Genomic DNA, 21,110 nt, shown 5'->3' with positions numbered 1-21,110 from the left:
AGAGTCACATGGGGGATTAGAGCTTCAACATGAATTTGGGGGGGGAACACAACGTTTTGTAGAACAAAGCTGGTACCAAGGGAGCTAGAAGGCACGCAGTCAGCCTCAGAGAACTTTCTCTTGAAAGTCCTGCCATCATGGGTGTGGGGTTGTTTCAGTCAGGATTTACAGGGAGCTGGGTGTAACAGAATCCCTAAGTAATGCAAGGGTCATTCCTCCACCTACCACACAGTCTGTTTTTTGGCTCCCAGAGGAAAAGCCAGTCTTTGCAGGGGCTTACATGCCCTGCATGGTCTGCCCCTGCCCATCTCCCTGACCTCGCCTCCCACCCTTTCCCCTTTCTTCATTCTGCTTCTGCCGTGCTGGCCTCCTTGATGCTCCTGGGACTCACCAGGCAGACTCCTACCTCAGGGCCTTTGCTCTCGCTATTCCCACCGCCTGGAATGCTTTCCTTCTAGATCCCCTCAGGGCTCCCTCCCTCTGCTCCTTTAGGTTTTTGCCCACTGTTGCCTTCTCAGCTAAGCCCCCTCTGCCCTTTGTTTAAAACCTCAACCCCCAAACACTCTCACTCTTCTCTATCCCTCCCACCCCAGCACATCACAGGTGGCTCAGTGGTAAGAATCCCTGGGTTGGGAAGATCCCCAGAAGAGGAAATGACAACCCACTCCAGTATTCTTGCCTGGAAAATCAAATGGACAGAGGATCCTGGTGGTCTACAGTCCATGGGGCTGCAAAAGAATTGGATACAACTGAGTGACTGAGCACGTGTGTGCATGTGCGTGCGTGCACACACACACACACACAGTTCCCCAACACACTTGCCCTCCTTCTCTCTTCATGCCTCCCACCAACACACCACATATGTTATTTATTTTGTTTATTGACTCTCTGTTGCCAGAGTGACCCTCCAGGAGAGCAGGGATGTTTGTTTTGAACTGTGCAGGGCACACAGTTTTTTTTATTGCTGAATGAATGAATAAATTAGAGGGTGAGAGATGGAACCCACATTGAGGACAGGGTTACGTGGGGGTAAAGGAGAAAGTGGCTGCCCCGAACTGGGGGTGCGGCGGGAAATGGGCAGAAGCTGGTCACAGGTTCTGAGAAACTGAATTTTAAAAGGGGCTGGATCTGCCTGGACAGGGAAGGGGCCCTGGCGGCCATGGAAACTGGCCTGGACTGTCCTCTGGGGCCACAGGTTCGTGAAGCCGGAGCTTGCGGTCATGTGTCTTGTGCTCTGGGGCACGTGTGGTGGGGAGCTCAGGGGAAGGGGCTTCTAGGGAGGTCAACAGAGCTGGGTGGGGCACTGTGGGGTGAGATGAGGGAGCCCGGCCAAGCAGGGGCTTGTGCAGTCTGGCTGGAAGCACGCCTGAGACCACCCTCTGGGGGGCTTTGGAGTGGAGCGGGGGTAGCAAGAGCCTGCTTTTCCCAGGCATGGGCCCAGGCCAGGTTGCTGGAGGGCCAGACCTCAGGGCGCGCTGTTCGCTGGCTGCGGGGTGAGGAGCTAGGCCCGTCACCGTCCTGCTGTGCTGCTTAGGCCAAGGCCGCGTCCATCTTGTCGACCTTACAGCCCCGGGGTCCCAGTCGTGCTGCGTCTCTGCGGAGGCTTTTCTGCGGGTTCAAGGCCCGGGGGAAGTCTGACGCGTCTCCTCTCCCCGGCTGGCCTCACCTGGGACCCCTTCAGGGCGTGGGCACCAGCTGGCAGTACGGGGCAGGGTCGGGGTTCAGCAGATCCTGGTGGGGAAGGGGAGGGAAAGAGACGGAGGGGTTGTTGTGGTTTGGGGGTGAGAGCCAGCGGGAGACAGAGACACAGAAAAGGAGGAACAAGGAGAGTGAGAGAGACAGAGAAACCAAGTTCCGTGCAGAATACAGAAAAAAGAGTTAGGGAGAGACACAAGATCACAAGGACCCGGGGGCGGGGTGGGGAGACCCCTCAGGGGTAGCGAGACACGTACAGAGAAACGTAAGATAGGACGCACAGGGACACAGACGGAGGCAGAAGCTCAGGGGCAGACGGCGGGCGACTGGCTGAGACCCAGGCCCAGGAACGGGGGCGCCCTGCGGTGGGGCCCGACTCGCTGTGGGACCCTGGGCAAGGCCCTTCCCCTCTCTGGGCTTCATTTCTTCCTGCATTGGCTTCCTTTGACGCAGGAACAAACTGTAACGCACCCCTCCTCCGCCCCTCGTCCCGGAGACGGGAAATGACTTGCCCGGGAAGTCTCGGCGAGGGGGCTGCGCACTTCCTTCCCGGGAGCTCGGGAGTCGGGGGCGGGGTCGGAAAGGAAGCCCCGCCCATCGAGCCCGGCGCTCCTGACCCCTCCCCCCTCCTCCAGCTCCGTACCTGGTAGGGGTGGTTCTCAGGCTGCGGCACCGGGGGCGGTGGGGGTGGGGGTGGGGGCGGGGGCAGAGGCAGGTCTGGCGGCTGCAAGGGAAGAACAGAGGTGAGCCAGGGCCCCGGCACCCTAACACCCCCCACCTTTGCCCTGTGGTATCGGGACAGACCTGGACTCCGGGTCCCCACTGCCCCTCCCTGACTCTCAGGCCTCTAAGTGAAGGGAATTAACCTCCCTGTACTCAGTGTTCTCCTCTGAGAAATGGCTACATGGGAGGTGCAGCCAATGGCCTGACAATCACCCAGATAATGCTCAGCCTCTCCGTCAACACACGTGGGTCTAAGCTTTCAGTCTTAACTGTTTAAGTCCCTTTTCCTTCTCCTCCACCTTCTTCTTATTTCTTTTTTTTTCTGATTGCACCAGGAGGCTTGTGAGACCGTAGTTCCCCGATCAAGGACTGAACCTGCACCCTCGGCAGTGAAAGTGCAGTCTTAACCAGAGCACCGCCAGGGAATCCCCAGCCTCTCTCATTTCTTACTTTAAGCAACCCTTTCCACCTGTAAAGGAAATATCTGCTCAGTGTAGAAAATCCTCTTATAAGAATCCTGTCTTAAGTTGCCACACTTCTAAGAAGAAGATAAAACCCACCCACCAGCCTCCATGCCCAGAGACAAACTGTCTTTGTGTTGTGCTGTTTCCTTTTAATTTCTTTGGCTTATATTTTTAAAATAGGGAGTGGCCTAGACAGGGAACAGCAGTTCCCAAATTGTGTGACAAGGCACCCTTGGGCGCCCCAGCACACTCGGAAGGGAGGCAACAGGTCAAAAGGAGGCTTTAGGGGAGAGGGGCGGGGGCTTACTGTGGCAGTGTTCATGGGCCCCGTGTCACAAGGGGACACCAGGAGGACTGGCGATGGTATTGCTTCATAGATGCTGTCATCACCTGAAGCAGAGGACAAGAGGAGGAACCGGCTGACAGGTGGCCCACAGGTCCGTTCCAGCTACTGCAACTAACATTTGTGTTAAGCCCTCTTCTTGCCCAGCCCTGTGCTGGGGACACAGTAGTGACTGAGGCAGCGCTGGCCTTGCCCTGCCTTCCTGGGGCTCATGGTTCAGTGGGGGAGACAAACCTGTCCTCAGTTGGGGATGACCCAGAGTGTGCAGAGCTGGGGTAGGGGAGCCCACAGGGCTCCTGGAGGGGGGTCAGGGAGGACTTCCTGGAGGAGGGGACCTCTGAGAATAGCAAGAGAAGTGAGAGCCACACAAAGGCAAGAACGCGGGTGTGCAGAGGCCTGGCGGTGAGAATGCTGGTGTTTGAGGGACTATGTTTCCTCTGTCTGGATTGCACTGGGTAGGTCAAAAAGTTTGTTTGGGTTTTTCCGTAAGATCTTATGGAAAAATCTGAATGAACTTCTTGGCGACCCCAATATATATATATATATATATATATATATATATTTCTTTGTATTGTTTTGGAGATGGAAATGTTACTTATGAGAGATGAAGCCAAGAAAGACAGAGGGGACCAGTTAATGAGGGGCCTTGAGAGTCATGTTAAGGAGTCTGAACTTTGTCCTAAGGGTACTAGGGAGCCATAGAGGGTTTTTGAGCAGAGGAGAGACAGGGTCAGAGATATAGAAGGACTCTGCTCAGAAATGGGGTGGAGGCGAGTGTGGGAGCTGGGAGGACAGTGGGGAACTGGGTTGGGAGATCCAGAAGATGGAGCTTGGGTTGGGTTGTGACCCGTTGGAGGACAGGAGCCAGCAGTGTTGTGGTGGTAGAGGACAGGAGTGGTAGAGGACAGGAGTACTAGACACTGAGAAAAGGAGGAGAAACAGGTTTGGGGTGAGCGCTAATGTACTGACTCCGTGGGCTGAATCTGGGGAGTCCCAGCAAGGTCTGGGTGGGGGAAGTGATTGGGAGGCCCCAAACTGGGGACCACAAGGGGGTTTTTGGCTGGGAAGCAGAGGAGGAGGGGGCCCTGAGGAGAGCCAGGTTGCGAGACAGGTGTCTCTGGCTTACCAGCACGATGACTGGGGCCCAGCTCTGGTTTCTCTGTGGCTGTTATCCTGGGGGCACATGGAGGAAAGGATATTAGAATTGAAAGATGCTCAGGTGGCTGGAGAGAGACTCAGAGAAGCTGGAAACCCCATCAGGCCCTAGAGAGAGAGAGGATCCCCGCTTCAGAATGACCCTGGACAAGTTCTGCCCCATCCCAGCTTCTCCACCCATAATCCCCAGGCTCACAGTCGTTCCTCAGGTTTCCCCTGCCGCTGCTTTACAGAGGGCATCCTTAACCTCGTCAGTTACACAGACCACCTGAACGATTCAGCTCCACCTACCTGTTTCATGATTTCCTTAATATTCCTCTTTAAATCGGCTCTTTTGAATACCCTTATTTAAAAAGTATGTGACCTCCCTACCATGAATTCATTAATTCACTAAACAAATATTTATAAAAACACTGACCACGGGCTGGGCATTGTTGAAGTCACTGGGGGCACAGCTGGGAACAAGACTGACAAAGACACCTGGTCTCCTGGAGTGGACGCCATAGTGAGGAGAGAGGGAGAGGATTAGAATAAATGATGGGACATTGAACATCAGGGAATGAAAAGTGGGATGAAGGAAAATGAAGACTGCAGGGGGCAGAGGGTGGTATGTGTGTGTGTGTGTGTGCAGAGGGTGGTATATGTGTGTGTGTGTATGTGTGTGTGTGTGCAGTTTCAGGCAGGGCGGTTTGGGGTGCCTCATTGAGAAGGTGACAGCTGAGCAAAGGCTTGGAGTAGCCAGGGGGACCAGGTGTGCAGAAATCAAGAGAAGAAAGTTCCACGTAGAGATGACAGTCTGTGCAAAGGTCCTGAGGCAGGAGCCGGGACAGCAAAGGAATAGTAAGGAGCGGAGTGTGGCTGGGGCAGAGAGAGTGAGGGAAAGAGTGGCAAGAGGTGAGGTCAGGGAGGCGAGAGGGTGCGTGGCAGATTGAGCTGGGTCTTGTGACCATGGTGTGGACTTTGGCCTTGACTCCAGGACCAGAGCTGACTGATTTATTTCTTTATTTGGCTCTGTCGAGTCTGAGTTGCAGCCCAGGGGAATCTTCACTGCATCATGTGGGATCTTTGCTGGCTGAGTAGCTACAGCGCCCGGGCTTAGTTGCCTGTGGGATCTTAGTTCCCAGGCGAGGGAGCGAACCCATGTCTCCTGCCTAGCAAGGCTGATTCTTAACCACTGAACCACCAGGGGTGTCCCTGACCAATTTTAACAGACTCTCTGGCTGCTAAACGGGAGAACGGGAGACAGACTGTGCAGGTGGGAGTGGCAACAGGGAGACCAGTTGGAAGCTGTTACATTGTGAATGAAAGTACAACTCCATACAGCTGCTGCTAAGTCACTTCAGTCTTATCTGACTCTGTGCGACCCCTGAGACGGCAGCCCACCAGGCCTCCCCGTCCCTGGGATTCTCCAGGCAAGAACACTGGAGTGGGTTGCCATTTCCTTCTCCAATGTATGAAAGTGAAAAGTGAAAGTGAAGTTGCTCAGTCATGTCCGACTCTAGGGACCCCATGGACTGCAGCCTACCAGGCTCCTCTGTCCATGGGATCCATACAGCTGGACATAAGTATAGAAAGTGAGAAAGGAAAAGTCAAACAATGGTTTAGATTCATAGCTCCATATGTTGCTGATTTTCTCTTCATAGAAGATAGCAAGCATTAGAAAGGCGTTAAAAAAACCCGATCAAGGTGTTCATTTACCGCTCTCAGAATCATGCAGAAAGAGAAGAAAAAGGAATTCTTTTCCCCATCTGATTCAACGCCTTTAAAAATATCATAACTTTAAAAATGTCATCAAAAGGTTAAAATTTTTTTAGATTTTGAAATGTTTCAAACTTACCTAGAATCACTGGCCCTGTGGGAAGGAAGCTGGTCAGAGGGTCAGGTTATACGGTGTCTAGCTTTGGTTCTGGAGCTTACAAGGTAGGCAGGTAAGGTTCACTATCTTGAGAACTTTTGCCATTCATGAGCCAGTTCGGTGCCATTTGTTGAATGACTTCTAGTCTCTAAGGTGCTGGCAAACTATGGTGTTTGTGTGTGTGTGTGTTTGTCCAGTCATGTCCTTTCTCTTCGTGACTCCATGGACTGTAGCTCCCTTTTATTTACTTATTTATTTTGGCTGCATCCGGGCTTAGTTGTGGCGTGCAGGCTTCTCTAGTTGCAGGACACAGGCTTAGGATCTTAGTTCCCCGACCATGGATTGAACCCTCATCCCCTGCATTGCAAGGTGGATTCTTAACCACCAGAGCACCAGAGACGTCCCCCATCACCTCAAAGTATCACTTTTGAGATGACAAGGATATCTAGCAGGTATGGCTCATGTGCCTCCACTTCCTTTGATATGACTGTGGCAGACATTGTTAATCCATCGCAGCATCTTTTCTCACTAACTTAGATGGGACTCCCCACCTCCTTTTCCATTAAGCTGTCTAGTGCCTAGAATAGTACCTGGCCCATAGCAGGTCCTCAACAAATATGTGTAGGTTAATTTACTGATCGGAATTGGGCTGGGAGGTGAAAGCTGTTTGCCACCCCTAAATTAGAACATATTCAGGGAAAACAAAATCTTGAAGGTCAGGAAGCTATAACACATAAGGAAGAGTTGAGGGAGGAGACAGAATTACTGCTTTCATTTTCTAGGGATTACTGAGTGGAAGCAAAATTAGACATCTTAACTCAGAATCAAGATAGGAGACAAAGTTCTGAAGAGGCTGATCTCATGAGAAAGGAATTTTTCATGAATACACTGTTCCCTGGGAAAACAGGCTTCCTCCCCCTTCTCTCTGTGTCTTTGCCTCTCCCTCTTCCTGCCTACCCAACCCCTCAGAGGTAAGCACCATCTGATGCCTTTGCCTGCCCGCCATCCACTCCCATTCTTTGGCAATTACATCTGGTTTTCTTTTGAGGAACCTTCCCCACTCTCAATCCATTTCATCATGTGGAGCCAGGTTTATCTCTCTGGCTCCAGGGTTATACAAGTAGCTCAACTTTGCATTCTAAGACCTGGCCATGGTGATTATTTCATGTAAGGACATGTGATTTAGTTAAGCTGGTGAGAGGCAGCTCTGGGGTTTTTGATGGAACTATCAGGAAAAAGGTACTATTTTTCCGCTTGGGTGGCTGAGCTGGAATATAAGGCTAGAGCCACTGAGAGCTATCTTGTCACACCTTAAGGGGAGAACCTTCCTGGAAATGGAGCGACTGTAGAGAAAAGGAGAGTTGAGAGGTCTACATTCTATCAGAGTTTCTTGATAGAATTGAGCCCCTGGATCCAGCCATACCTGAAGCTCACTTATATAGGACAAGAATGTTTCTTATTACTCGGTAAGCCAATATAAAGGTAAGGTCTCTGTCCCTTGCAATGCAGAATTCTGTCTAATACAAGGTAGGAAGATCCTCTCCACCTCAGGGGTTCCAGGATGGATGAGATTGTGTATGAGTTGGATGATGTGACTTAGGGAAGAAGAATCAAGGGGATCCAAGAGGGCAGGGGGAGCAGACTGACAGGAAGGAGAGAGGGCTGGGGCTCCTGTACCTGTGGTTCTGAGCCCTCCAGCCTCTTGTCACCAGGAGATAGGCAATGATGCCGACGGACATACACCCAGTGGCAAGAGATCCAATGACGATAGCAGCCACAATCCCAGCACTCACAGGCGGGTTGGTAACGGGCAGCTCCTTAGGCTTTTCTGGGGAGTGAGAGAAAGAGAGAGGGAGAGGGCCATGTGATTCTTTGGAAGGCCTCCCCACCACCCTCCCCACTGTATCAGTGACAGTCCATAGAACACTGAAGTGTGATTTCATCTTCCCAGCTCAGAGCTTTCTCCTGTATTTCAGATCTGAGCATCCAACTGTCTGGTTGATTCTGCTGCACGGAAAAGTCAACATGTCCCAGATGGAACATCTTGGTTCCCCCCACCTCAAAATCTCTGCTTCTCTAGGATTTTCTTCCAACCTCAGCACATCCCATACCTACCTTATGACACGCTGCCCCACCCTTGCTTCAGTTACTGGCTTTTTCTTGCCTCAGCTGATGACGCCTCCATCCTTCCAGGAAAAGGGTGAAGTTCTGGACTGTGTTTTGTCAGGAACATAAAGGACTCGTAGGATTCTCAAACTCAACATGCCAGATCTGGGACCAAGCCTTACCTCACTCTGGCCCCCTCCAAGAGGACCTCCAGCCTTTAATCTCAATCTGGACATCTGTTTTATCCCAGTCCTTCTTGGTAGCAAAGCCTGATGTTTAGAATCCACTTGCCAGTTCAGGAGACATAAGAGACACGGGTTTGATCCCCGGGTCAGGAAGATCCCCTGGAAGAGGCCATGGCACCCACTCCAGGATTCTTGCCTGGAGAATCCCCACAGGACAGAGGAGCCTGGTGGGCTACAGTCCACAGGATCGCAAAGAGTTGGGCACGACTGAAGCAATTGAGCATGCAATTCAACAAACAACACGTTCCAAGCCTGGCTCCCTGCCATTCTGGAGACTCTCTGAGTTGTCTAGGATCCTTGAATTTGTTCCTTTTCTGTTTAAATCAGCCAGAAGCAGTTTCTGTTGCTGTAGCAGAAAACTTTCCTGATTCACATGATTTCCACAGCTTGTTTATATTTTCTGGCTTTTATTTTATTATTTTTAAAAATATTATTTATTTTAAAATTTTATTTATGTTTGGCCATCTTTTCTGCCTTCTATTTTATTATTTTTTAAAAACACTTTGTATTTAAAATTTTTCATTTATTTTTGGCTGTGCGGGGTCTTCGTTGTGTCCTGCATCCAGGGCTCTTCGGTGCGAGGGCTTCAGTAGTTGTGGTGTGCAGGCTTGGTTGCTCCAAGGCATGTGAACACTCCTCGGGCCAGGGATCCAAATGGTATCCTCTGCCTTGCAGGCGGATTCTCAACCATTGGACCACCAAGGAAGTTTTTCTGCCTTTTATTATAGACAGTGAGCTTGTGAAGAGCCAGCCTGTGAATCACTGTATTTTCCGAAGTTGATTGCAACCGAACACCCTTCTTCAATATGACTTTGCCATTCTCCTATCTAGCGGAAGGTCTAATCTCCCTCCCTTGAATGTGGGCCAACATTAGTGATTCACTTGAAATCAGAAGAATACGGTGTAGATCAAGGTGTGTGACTTCCAAGGCTAGGTCGGAAGCAGGCACGGAATTTCTGCTGTGGTCTTCCAGAACACTTCCTCTTTCCATGCTTTCCCATCATGAACCCAGAACCGAGCTACCATGTTGTGAGGAAGCCCAAGCAGTCACACTGGTGAGGACACATTGATCAATAGGATCAATGAGCTTATTGATAGCCCCAGCTGAGCTCCCAGCTGACAGCAAGTACATGAAGACACCTCTGGGTGCTTTTGGCTTCCGGCATTTGAGCCAAGCTCAGCCTTTTGAAGCCTTTCATCTGAGGCTGGATATCACGAAGCTCTCTGTATTCTTGGATCCCAGAAATCATGAACATAATAAAATGGTTGTTGTTTTATACCACTGAGTTTGTCCCACAGCAAGAAGTAGCTGGACCCAAGCCTCACATTCTGTTTCTTTTTTTTTTTTTTTAATTTTTATTTATTTATTTTTTCACATTCTGTTTCTTCTTCCAGGACTGAAACTTCTTTTCTTTTGGCTTTTCTCTTCACTGGTCTCTGGGACCATCTATTCTCAGTTCTACTAACAAAAAATCTGGGTCTTCCATTGAGTAGATTTATCCATGTTGATCCTTTTATTTTTAATTTTATTTTTGGCTCCACTGGGTCTTTGTTGCTGCATGGGAGCTTTCTCTAGTTGTGGAGCGGGGTCTGCACTTCGTTGCTGTGTGAGGGCTTTTCATTGCAGTGGCTTCCCTTGTTGCTGAGTACAGGCTCTAGGGCGCATGGACTTCAGTAGCTGTGGTTCTCAGGCTCTAGAGCGTGGGTTCAGTACTTGCGGCATACAGGCGTACCTGCCCCACAGCATGTGGGAGTCTTCCCGGACCAGAGATCGAACCTGTGGCCCCTGTGTTGGCAGGTGGATTCTTAACTATTGCACCACCAGGGAAGTCCCTCCATGTTGATCTTTGATAAGGTAGAATCACATCGAAAAAGTGCTTTGAGAGACCAGTATGCAAACCGACAACTGTCAGACCAGCTCTGAAAACAGAATTCTGACTCACAAGGTACAGCAAACTGCCTAGGAAACTAACCCTCTTACAAACAGCCCAGGAAGCTAGCTAAAGTCAGACTTACAGGAAGCCAGATTTCTATCTCTAGTGACAACGCAGGAAGCTGAACAATACCTTCTGTAACAATCAGTGCCAAATGGCCAGGACTTGATTAACTAACAGCCTCCCTAATTTTTGTCCCTCCTTTCTAACTCAGGGCCAGCCAGAGAAAGCCAAACACGTATCGTAACCAATCACCTAGGGTGTCCTGCCTTTCTGTGCCAACCGCCTCCCACAAAGACACACCTATAGCCTTTCCTGTTTTTCATTCCAAGGCTTTTCCACCTCTCTGCCTGCCCTTGAGTCTCTGCCAAAATGCAAGGGATAGTGGATGATGCCCCTGCTATACACAAGCTCTGAATTAATAGCCTTTGTTTTCCTCCTTTGGTTATCCTTTATTTCCACAGCTTCAAAAGTAGCAGCTTCACATGGACTTGCCAAGGCAGTCCTCTAAAGCAGGGGGTCTCCAAACTCTGGGATCTAATGCCTGATGATCTGAGGTGGAGCTGATGTAATAATAAACAGAAATAAAGTGCATAATAATAGTAATGCATTTGAATCATCCCCAAACTACTCACCCCACCCCACCTGCCACGGAAAAATTGTCTTTTACGAAACCCATTCCTGGTGCCAAAAATGTTGGGGATCTAAAGGATCCTGTGATGGTGGTGATGTCGTTGTCCCCATTTTACAGACATAGGAACAAAACCTCTGAACGTTTTGGCCATTTCACTAAAGGTCATACTGACACCCGTGTTATGCAGTCTATGCAGTCCAGGTCCCAGGTACAGAAACTGTTTTTTTTTTTTTTTTTAAACCACACAGGTTAGTTGTATTTTATCAACAGGATGCTGCAAAGACCTGAGACAAAACCAGACTGAACTGGCTAGATCCAAGAAGGCCGACTGTCCTCGCCTCGTTTATCTCTGTGTTTTCATACCAGGCCCCGAGAGCTGAAGAACACTTGCTCTGATTTATCTTCGTGTTTGCTTCAAAGCAATTGATATCTTCCAGCGATGCTTTGCAGCTGTGCGCTAAGAGATATACAGTGGTCAACCGCCCCAAAACTGGCTCTGACATGACCCCATGAGTGCACCTGTGCAACTGAGACCTGGAGGTGTCCGAGAGTTACCTTTGTTTCGTTAGATCTCTGGCCAAAGAGGGGATTTATACTCTGCTAGGCAAAATTAGCTTCCTTGGTGGTTCAGTGGTAAAGAATCCATCTGCCAACGCAGGAGACTTGGGTTCGATCCCTGGGTCAGGAAGATCCCCTGGAGAAGGAAATGGCAATCCACTCCAGTACTCTTGCCTGGGAAATCCCATGGACAGAGGAGCCTGGTGGGCTGCAGTCCATGGGGTTGAAGAGTCAGAGGTGACTTAACTAAAACAAAGGCTCAGTTAGAGCTATGTGCAAAGGAGCATGGTGACTGCACATGCCCAAGCTGCCCCTGAAATCTCCACCTCTTTCCTGGAGCCCTTAAACTCCCCCTACGCCTCTCCCTTCAGAGGGAAGAGGCTTTTAGAGTAGAAGTTCCCCTTCTCCATTCTCTGGCCACTCTCAAGCCTGTCTTGCTTTCACCAAATTCAATTTCATTATTGGCAGCTCAAACTTGAGCCTGAGTGGGAAAGAACTCCCTGAGCCAGGGGGGGCTTTGGGTTTAGCTAGGGCCTCAAGGGCAGGTTTTGTGTCTAATTCTGTAACTGCATTGTGGGTCAGGACTAAACCCTTGACTCCATATAGTTAGTTTACGATGATAGCTGTTAACGCCCAGGCAGAATCAAGACCTAACTAGGAGCATAGACTCTGGAGCCAACTAGCCCGGGTTCCAGTCCAGCATCTGCTTCTCCCTATGTGGATGACCTAGACAAGTTACTCAGATTGTGCCTCAGTTTTCCCATCTGTAAAATGGGGATCATCACGCCATGATTGGGAGGGCATAGACGATACCTGTGTGAGAAACACACTGTACATGGTCAGTCAGGGGCAGTCAGGCTCCACAATTAATCCCCATGGGTACCAAAGGGCCTGAAGACTGAGGAAACCGGGCAGAGTTTCTCAAAGGCCCCAAACCCTCATGACTAGGTTTCTGGGACTGTAGCTCCCCTCTGTACTTTTGAGCCAAGTTGCTGTTGCTTGCGGGCTGTGTGACCTCGGGAGACTGACTTCCCGTCTCTGAGCCCCAGTATTGTCATCTGTGAACTGGGGATGGTTTACCGTATCTACACATTCTGAGCCTTCGCTTGTGTTTCTGTGAATCATACGCCTTGGGAGTCCTGCCAGAGACTCTCTTTCTTAGGTTCTTTTTCCGTGGGGACCTGTCATGTGAGCCAGGCTCCCTGATTTAGATGGGTCCATGTGAAGCCAGAGATGCAGGTACCACGTGGGGCCTGTGATGGTGAGGCTGGAGCCGGCACGTTCACCAACGTATAAACTCCACAAGAGCAGTGATCTCTGTACTTTCCTTCTGTAAACTCAGTGCCTGGCGTACAGTAGGTGCTCGATGTAGATGCTCATTGAATGAATACATGAATGAATGCAGCCTTCCAAGGGCCCTCAGGCAGGGGTTCTGGGCCCCAGGGGCCCAGATGTTGTGGGCAATGGCTACTCCAGTAGGAGCAGTTCCACCAAGGGTATTTATACCTTGTTCCTTGTTTCTAGCCTCGGGAAGGTCCTGCGAACATGTACTACCCTTTTTATTTTATTTTTTTTATAGTTTTTTTTTTTTTTAATTTAACCATAGTTGGTTTACAACGTTGGGCTAGTTTTAGTTGTATAACTTCAGATTCTTTTATTGTAAATTGTTGCAAGATACTGACTATGGTTCCCTGTAGTAATGTTAGTCATTCAGTCATGTCCGACCCCATGGACTGTAGCCTGCCAAGCTCCTCTGTCCATGGAATTCTCCGGGCGAGAATACTGGAGTGGGTGGCCATTTCCTTCTCCAATGGTTCCCTGTGCTATACAGTAAATCCCTAATGTTTATCTATTTTATATATATATTCTTCATTTATCCCTCCTCATCCCCTTTGGTAACCATAAGTTTGTTTTTCATATCTGTGAGTCTATTTCTGAGTTTTAAATAAATTGATGTGTATTATTTTTTTTAGACATGCTAAGCTTTATTAAACCCCTTTCTGGGGACTTCCCTGGTGGTCTAGTGGCTAAGACGCTACACTCCCAATGCAGGGGGCTTGGGTTCAATCCCTGGTCAGGGAATTAGAGTCCACATACTGGAACTAGAAGGTCGCATGTGGTGCAACTAAGACCTGGCACAGCCAAATAAATAAACTTAAAAGATAAATATATTTTTTAAAAAACCCTTAAAACACCTTCCTGCACATGCCAGTCGGAGTTGGCTTCGGTTACAGCCAAACTCCCTCATGATGAAGAGAGATTGAGTGTGTGAGTTACCTGGGATGCTGGAAGTGCTGTTGGCCATTTCCATTCCCACCTAGGTTGGGGGGCTGAATTTGGGGCCCTCCAATATAAATGTCTGGGGCTGAGGACACCCACCCTAACATGAGGACCCTCCCAGCCAAGCCTATCCCTAATTCCCTCTGCCTTTTCCTCTGCTATTCTTTTCATGCTGGGCTGAACTGCCTGGCTTCCCTGCTCCCTGTGCTCAGCCCTCTGAAATCAAGGCCGTTCCCTGCCTCCTTTGCTTGCTTTCTCCACGGGGACCCCTCAGTACTTCCATGGGAGTCCGTGTGTAAGAAGCTCATAGCAGGAGGGACAGGGCTATGCACTTGGCTCCTCCCCTTCCCAGAGGCATGCTCTGGGGCCCACTCTGGGCCTCCATTTACCCTTCTGTAAAATGGGGACCATCCCAGGGCTACCTGCAAAGTTCTTATGGGAATGGAATGAAGTGAGGTTGGCAAAGCACTTAGTTGGAGGTACCGGCAAGTAGTAAGTGCTTCATAAATCAGAGGTGGGGTTGCAAATATTTACTGAGCTGCTCATGTGTGCTAAGCCATGCTCTAGGCAGTAGGAGATTGATGATGAACAAAAGGATAAAGTCTACCTTGTGACTGTTGAGTCCTGGCTCATCTTCCCAGCCGTCATCTCCAGCTCCCCTTCTGGTTTGTTGTACTTGATCCCATCTCCTTGGAAAAGGGGTGGGCCTTTGACTCAAGGGGAAGCAGACCCACAGGTCAGAGAGGGCCAACCAGATTCTCTGTCTGTCTGTCTCTCCAGCTCCCTTTCTCCCTATCTCTGCATCTTGGAAGAGAAGACTCAGAATATGCAAAGAAGCCCGTGTAGTGTCTTGGTAGGAATCCTTGGCTGTGAGAGGAGAATGGAGCCCTGGAGCAGAGATGAGACCAGAGATGGCACCCCCTGGAGTGGGAGGGAGAACCTGCTTTCTCGCAAAGCTTCCTTTCCCACCCTCCAGGCTGGGCGCCTGGTCCATTCATTCATGCAACATTGTGACTGGCCCTGTTCTAGGCTCTGAAGAAGCAGCTGTGAATGCAGGCCTAATATAGAGCCCACATCCCAGGGGCTACCTCTGGGGTTCTACAAGACACCCCCACTCTGAGTCAGTTGGAGAGAGCTTCTATCCTTACAACCCAAGTGTTAGTTGCTCAGTCATGTCTGACTCTTTATGACTTCATGAACTGTATAGCCTGCCAGGCTTCTCTGTCCATGGAATTCTCCAGGCAAGAATACTGGAATGGGTTGCCATTCTCTTCTCCAAGGGATCTTCCCAACCCAGGGATCGAACCCAGGTCTCCTGCATCGCAGGCAGATTCTTTACTGTCTAAGCCACCAGGGAAGCCCCTGACCTTGGCTCAAATTTATCCTGCAGTGCTGGCCTCCTAGGATGCCCCCTGTTCACTGCCCTGTCTCAGCCATGATGGCCTCCTGCCAGCTAATTCATGAGCCCTGCAGCTTCCTGCCCCAGGCCCTATGCACAGGCTGAGCCCTCTGCCCATATACCTTCCAGAGCTCCTTTCTTCTCTAATTAGAACTTCCAGGGGACTTTTCTGGTGGTTCCAGTGACTAAGACTCTGTGCTCCCAATGTGGGGGGGCCTGGGTTCAATCCCTGGTCAGGGAACTAGATCCCACATGGTGCAACTAAGAGATCGCATGCCACAGCTAAGGCCCAGAGCAACCAAAACAAAAAGTAGTAAAAAAAAAAAAAAAAAGGAAGAAGAAACTGTCGATCATCATTCAAACTGAAGGATCACCTTTTCAGGCAACCTCCCTGACATCCCTCTTTACAATCTCATAATTCCTGCACTTTCCTTCCCAGTACCTGCACTGTGCCTAAGACTCTATTGTAGGTGTGTGTGATTATGAAGTTAATATCTGTCTCCCTCACTGGGCTGTGAGCCCCAGGAGGGGAAGGTCAGTGTGCCTCGGTCACCACTCCATCCCCAGCACTGCCCAGCACCGGCCAGACACAGAGGAGGCCTGGAGGAGGTGGCTCTTAGTGGGTGCTTGCTGAAGGAGGAGTGAATGAGGAATTTAGCTCCTGCAGAGGCAGTTGTGTGTCTAATTCAGGAGGCACTGCATTCGAGTCCCATCTCTGCTGCTGATTTGATGGTGAGATGCGTGATACCCTGCTTCAAACCTTCAGGATAAAACAGAGATTCAACCTGCCTTGTGCCCAATGGATGGGTTAAGCTGTGAATCCGATCACTCTCCTGTTTAAACCCTCTCATGGCTTCTTGTCAGTCTTGCCATGGCCTATGAACCTGGCCCCTGTCTACCTCTCAGACCTCACACCCAACTTGCTCACTGTCTTCTAGCTATGGAGTCCATCTGTCTATACTTTAAACACAGCAAACTAGTCTAACCTCAGGGCCTTTGCACATGCTATTCCCACTACCAGGAACTCTTGCCCTAGAAATCTTCAGGATTCCCTTCCTTCTTTTGCCTACTTTCTCAGCAAAGCCTATTCTAGATCACATCATTATTTATTTATTTTTATTGGACAAGTCTAACCTCTCTGTGCCTCAGTTTCCTCATCTGTAAAATGGATCTAATAATGTTACCTACTTAGCAGAGCTGCAGTGAGGATTAAATGAGTTATTATGGGTAAAGCTGGCATTTACCTATAACAAGTCATTTAATAGTATAGCATAGGGACTCTACTTAACGGTGAGTTGAATGGGAAGGAAGTTCCAAAGGGAGGGGATGTATGTATGGCTGATTCACTTTTCTGTACAATAGGAATGATAATAACACAACATTGTAAAGCAACTAGACTTCAGTAAGGATTAATTAAAAAATAAAAGGGTGCGTATGTTCCATTTATCTTACTCTGCGGTCTGTTTGTTTGGCCGCACTGATGCGCGTGTGGAATCTTAGTTCCCCAACCAGGGATCGAACCTGTGCCCTCTGCAGTGGAAGCAAGGAGTTGCAACCACTGGAACACCAGGGAATTGCCACAAGACAAGTTCTTAAGGTGATAAATTAGAACCCATGATGACAATCACAAAGGTAAAGGGACGAGCAGAGTCCTGTGGGGACCTAGGTGATGAGTGACCAAGTCTGCCTGGAAAAGTTAAGTCATTCCACTCCCAGCTTTATTGAGATATAATTGGCATATAATAGTTCATGGAGTTCTGAGAAAAGAAACACATGAATTAATATAGGGTATGGGCCGCCGTCTATGGGGTCACACAGAGTTGGACATGACTGAAGCAACTTAGCAGCAGCAGCAACAGCAGTGGTTCTCAAACAGGGGTGACATTTGGCACTGGGAGGGCACTATTAGCCTCTAGTGACTAGAGCCCAGGGAAGGTGCTAGATACTTGACAGGGCACAGAACTGTGTAGCCTCTGCTACGAAGGAATAGTCAGTCCAAAATGTTAACAGTGCCCAGATTGAGAAGTTGTGTTCTAGGGCAGGTGTTTAGAGCTGTTTTTGATCCATAACAAGTACCTAGGAAATATTAGCTGTTGCTGTTCTCTGCCACCATATCTCTGTTTTGCTCAGAGTAGATTCATCAATACATTTTTTTTTTTTATTGTACTGTGAGGCTTGTGGGATCTTAGTTCCCTGAACGGGGATCAACTCTGGATCGCCTCAGTGAAAGTGCCAAGTCCTAACCACTGGACTGGCAGGGAATTCCCAATAAATTCTTGACTTATGAACATAGATCCCTCAAGACTAGGCATACAGTAGGTGCTCAATACACATTTCATGAATTCATGCATGTGAAGAATAAATGAATGCTGCATTCTCCAGGGTCCGGCTCAGTGTCTGGCACAAAGTAAGCATTCAATAGATGTGTTCTTAGTTAATGCACCAGAGGATTAAATGACAACTTCAGGGCTGGTACTGAGTAAGTGCTCAGCCAATATGTGTTGCATGAAGGAAAAAGAGGACCAGATGTTTGCGCAGAGCTTGGTGGCTGCTCAGGTTGCACTAGCCTCCCCACTTCTTCCCCCAGTGCCCAACACTTACCGACCACCTGGACCTCAGTCTTGGCCCGCATGGTCCAGGAAGGGTTGATGGTGACAGCTACCTGATAGGTGCCGCTGTCGCTGGGCTGGGCGTGACGTAGCAGCATGGAGCCATTGGAGAAGCCAACAATGTCTCGCTGATGCATGGCACTGCCATCCCTCTGGGGGCGTAGTAGCTTGGGGATGTAGGTGAATAACATTGTACCGCCATTGGCCTCCTCCCCCAGGTACCAGCTGAAGTCCTGGAAGGTGTTTGGGATGCCCTGGACAGACAGGAGAAGGTCCTGGTTCATTTGAGGCTGCTCCGGAATCTTCTGGATGCGCAGGGCTGCCCAGGAGCCTTGGGGGACCCAGAGGGCCAGGATGGAGGCTGTGGGGTTACATGGGAGGCCTGGGATCAGAAGTGTCGGGCAGGGACCATAGCATTCTCCTCCCTATAGGTCCTCAACTGCAGGCTCTGAGTGCTGCTCATTGGCAGCAGTGCTGGGATTGATTAGTGATATCTGTTCTGGGTGCAAGAGTGGGAACCCAGGTATGAATGTCACAGATCTGCCATCCCATTGGTCCAGAAAGTTTTTCGGCTTGGAGATGGTATGTGATCTGCCTCCAAACACATGGACTCTCTGAACTAATTTATTAATTTGTCTAACTAATAATTGTTTGACCAATATATTGTTCATGCTACAATACTAGTTATATATGATATGTCTAAAATTCCTTATGGACTTCCCTGGTGGCCCAGTACTTAAGACTTCCAACGCAGGGGGTGTGGGTTTAACCCCTGGTCAGGGAATTAAGATCCCATAAGCTGCATGGTACGGCCAAAACAATAATAAAAGAAAATAAAATTCCCTAGATTTCTAAGCCCTGGGAATTCAGCAGGGAATCAAGCAGAAGTAAATTCCAGCCTTCGTGGCCCTGACATTCTAGAAAACTCCACAGGTTAAATGGAGATGAGGTTGTGGTTCTTCTGTCCCTCCCTCCCATCTTAATGTCATAATTTCCTTTCCCCTGACAAATTTTCCCTCTTTCAAGAGGAAACCTCAGCCCCTGGGCTAAGAACCCCTTCTCCCCTCAGCACTGGGGGTACATTTCCTCCTTACCTGAGAGCAGGAGGCTCTTGGGGAAGGCGTGCTGGGACCCAGCAGGAATCTCCATCTTGGTGTCCTATGGAGATGCCAAGGGGCCACCTACTGGACACCGAGGGGGCCCGAGGGTGGGCCTCTGGCTATCTGAAGTGAGCCCGCTCAGTGGGAATCCCGGGGTGCCTCTGAGACATGGCTGAGGCCGGCCCAGCCTGGCACCCCTTTTCCATAGGCTCAAGGCCTCACCTGTACTCCTTCAGATGAAGGATGATCTGCACAGAAGCTGGCTGAACCAGTTTTCCAGGGTGACTGAGGAACTTCCTAGGGTTTCTCAAGACTCCTCCCTTGACCCCTTTACATCTCTTCTTCCCTGTCAGTAGCAAGGCAGTAATTATAACAGCAAAAACAACAGTCACAGCAGCCTCGGATTGAGCAATCCCCCCTGAGCCAGGCAAGGAGGTCGGTAATACCTTGTCCCAATACCTCATCCCATATCCACCATGCATAACTTTCTGTTTCATGGAATGAGAAAGCTGAGGCTCAAGGAGAGAGGCAAGTCGATCAGCAGGTGGAGATGGAATCTGACCTGTGGCTGGCTCCCTCTGAAGCGCTCAGAATAGTTGTTCAAAAACATCCCTCTGTTCGTTCATTCCAACATGCACACCCTATGCCCAGCCCTGGGCCAAGTGATGCTGAGAACATGGTAATGACAGACGGCTCCTGCTCTGCCCTCGGTCCACAGCGGGGGCTCACAGGTCTGTGTGTGTGTATGCACGCGCGTGTGTGTGTGAGACAGAGAGGCCCATCCCCAGACAATGACGATACAGAGTGATCATCAATGCTGGGATGGAGGAGCCTCGGGGCCTGGGAGAACCTGAGGGAATGCCTTACTCAGCCAGAGGGGCAGGGCAGACTTCCTGGAGGAGGGCATGTCTGTGCTGAGACCTAGAGTAGGAGGAGGAATGTGGTGGGATGGATTGGGGAGAGGTATACCAGGCAGTGTGAACAGCACAGGCAAAAGGCCTGGAGGCTGAGACAGCCCTCGAGGCACACTGAGGAGTCAGCAAAATCCTGGAAGGATGGAGGGCCGAGCAGGGAGGAGCTGTGTGTTGGGGGGTGAAGCTGGAGAAGTGGGAGGGACCAAGTGTAATTTTGAGCTCTGTTGGGGCATGACCTGGGTGCTGGAGGGTCCAGGATTGTGCTATGCCCATAGCCACATAAGGCTATTTAAATATAAATTTAAATTACCTAGTTCCTTGAACTAGCCACTTTCAAGTGCTCAACAGCCCCATGTGGCCAGTGGCTACCACACTTGAGAGCATGGGTACAGGACATTTCCATCATCGTCAGAGAAATTTCTATGGCACAGCGCACACCTAGGGATCTGAGGGGGTTGATGCCAGCTGAGATTTCTTGTCTTGTAGGAGGAGAGAACACCAAGTCAGGGTGCCGTACATCACGTAGCAGTGTGTGTGTGTGTGTGTGTGTGTGTGTGTATGTGTGTGTGTGTGTATGTGTGAGTGTGTGTGTGTGTGTGTGTGTGTGTGTGTGTGTGTGTGTGTGTGTGTGTGTATGTGTTGGACACATTTCAGAGATTGGCATCTTCCAGAGTCCCCAGGTTAGAACACTTTTCTTTCTTTTCCTTTTTCGTCTTCTTTTAAAATCTTTTGGCAGTGCTGCATGGCACATGGGATCTTAGTTCCCTGATCAGGGATTGAACTCGAGCCCCTAGCATTGTCAGCACTGAGTCTTAACCACTGGACCACCAGGGAAATCCCGGAGTCCTTAGGTTGGGACAGGAAAGAAATCTTGACTTTGAATTGTCTCGAGGCAGTTCAAAGTGGCATGGTCCAGATGTCTGAACATCTGTAGACTCCAGGACTGCCCTGCTGTGAGTGGGTGAGCCTGGCTGTCAGCCCAGCTCTGCCACCACTTGGTTGTGGAATCTTGGGCGCAAGAGTTCACCTCTTGGAACTTTGGTTTCCTCCTCTGGAGGATGGTGCAAACACCCTTACTTATGGGGCTGTTGGGAGG

At 49.8% G+C, this 21,110-nt stretch overlaps 1 protein-coding gene and 1 long non-coding RNA gene across 2 annotated transcripts; one reads left to right on the top strand and one right to left on the bottom strand.

The window, feature by feature from the left end:
- Window positions 1-924: 924 nt before the first annotated feature.
- CEACAM19 (CEA cell adhesion molecule 19) lies at window positions 925-19,305 on the bottom strand. The gene is given in 7 exon segments (NM_001080261.1): window positions 925-1,731; window positions 2,339-2,419; window positions 3,190-3,272; window positions 4,352-4,398; window positions 7,913-8,063; window positions 17,993-18,361; window positions 19,095-19,305. Coding segments are annotated over 7 exon segments (840 nt in total). The 5' UTR covers window positions 19,150-19,305; the 3' UTR covers window positions 925-1,677.
- LOC104974891 (uncharacterized) lies at window positions 3,261-9,863 on the top strand. Its single transcript, XR_003030428.2, has 2 exons — window positions 3,261-7,701; window positions 8,212-9,863. It is a non-coding gene; the product is annotated as an uncharacterized lncRNA (long non-coding RNA).
- Window positions 19,306-21,110: the final 1,805 nt, after the last annotated feature.

The sequence above is a fragment of the Bos taurus genome, chromosome 18, assembly GCF_002263795.3.
Source record: "Bos taurus isolate L1 Dominette 01449 registration number 42190680 breed Hereford chromosome 18, ARS-UCD2.0, whole genome shotgun sequence".
In the NCBI taxonomy this organism is placed as follows: domain Eukaryota; kingdom Metazoa; phylum Chordata; class Mammalia; order Artiodactyla; family Bovidae; genus Bos; species Bos taurus.
The sequence above is the reverse complement of the archived record's forward strand: the minus strand, read 5'-3'. Positions and strand labels throughout refer to the sequence as shown.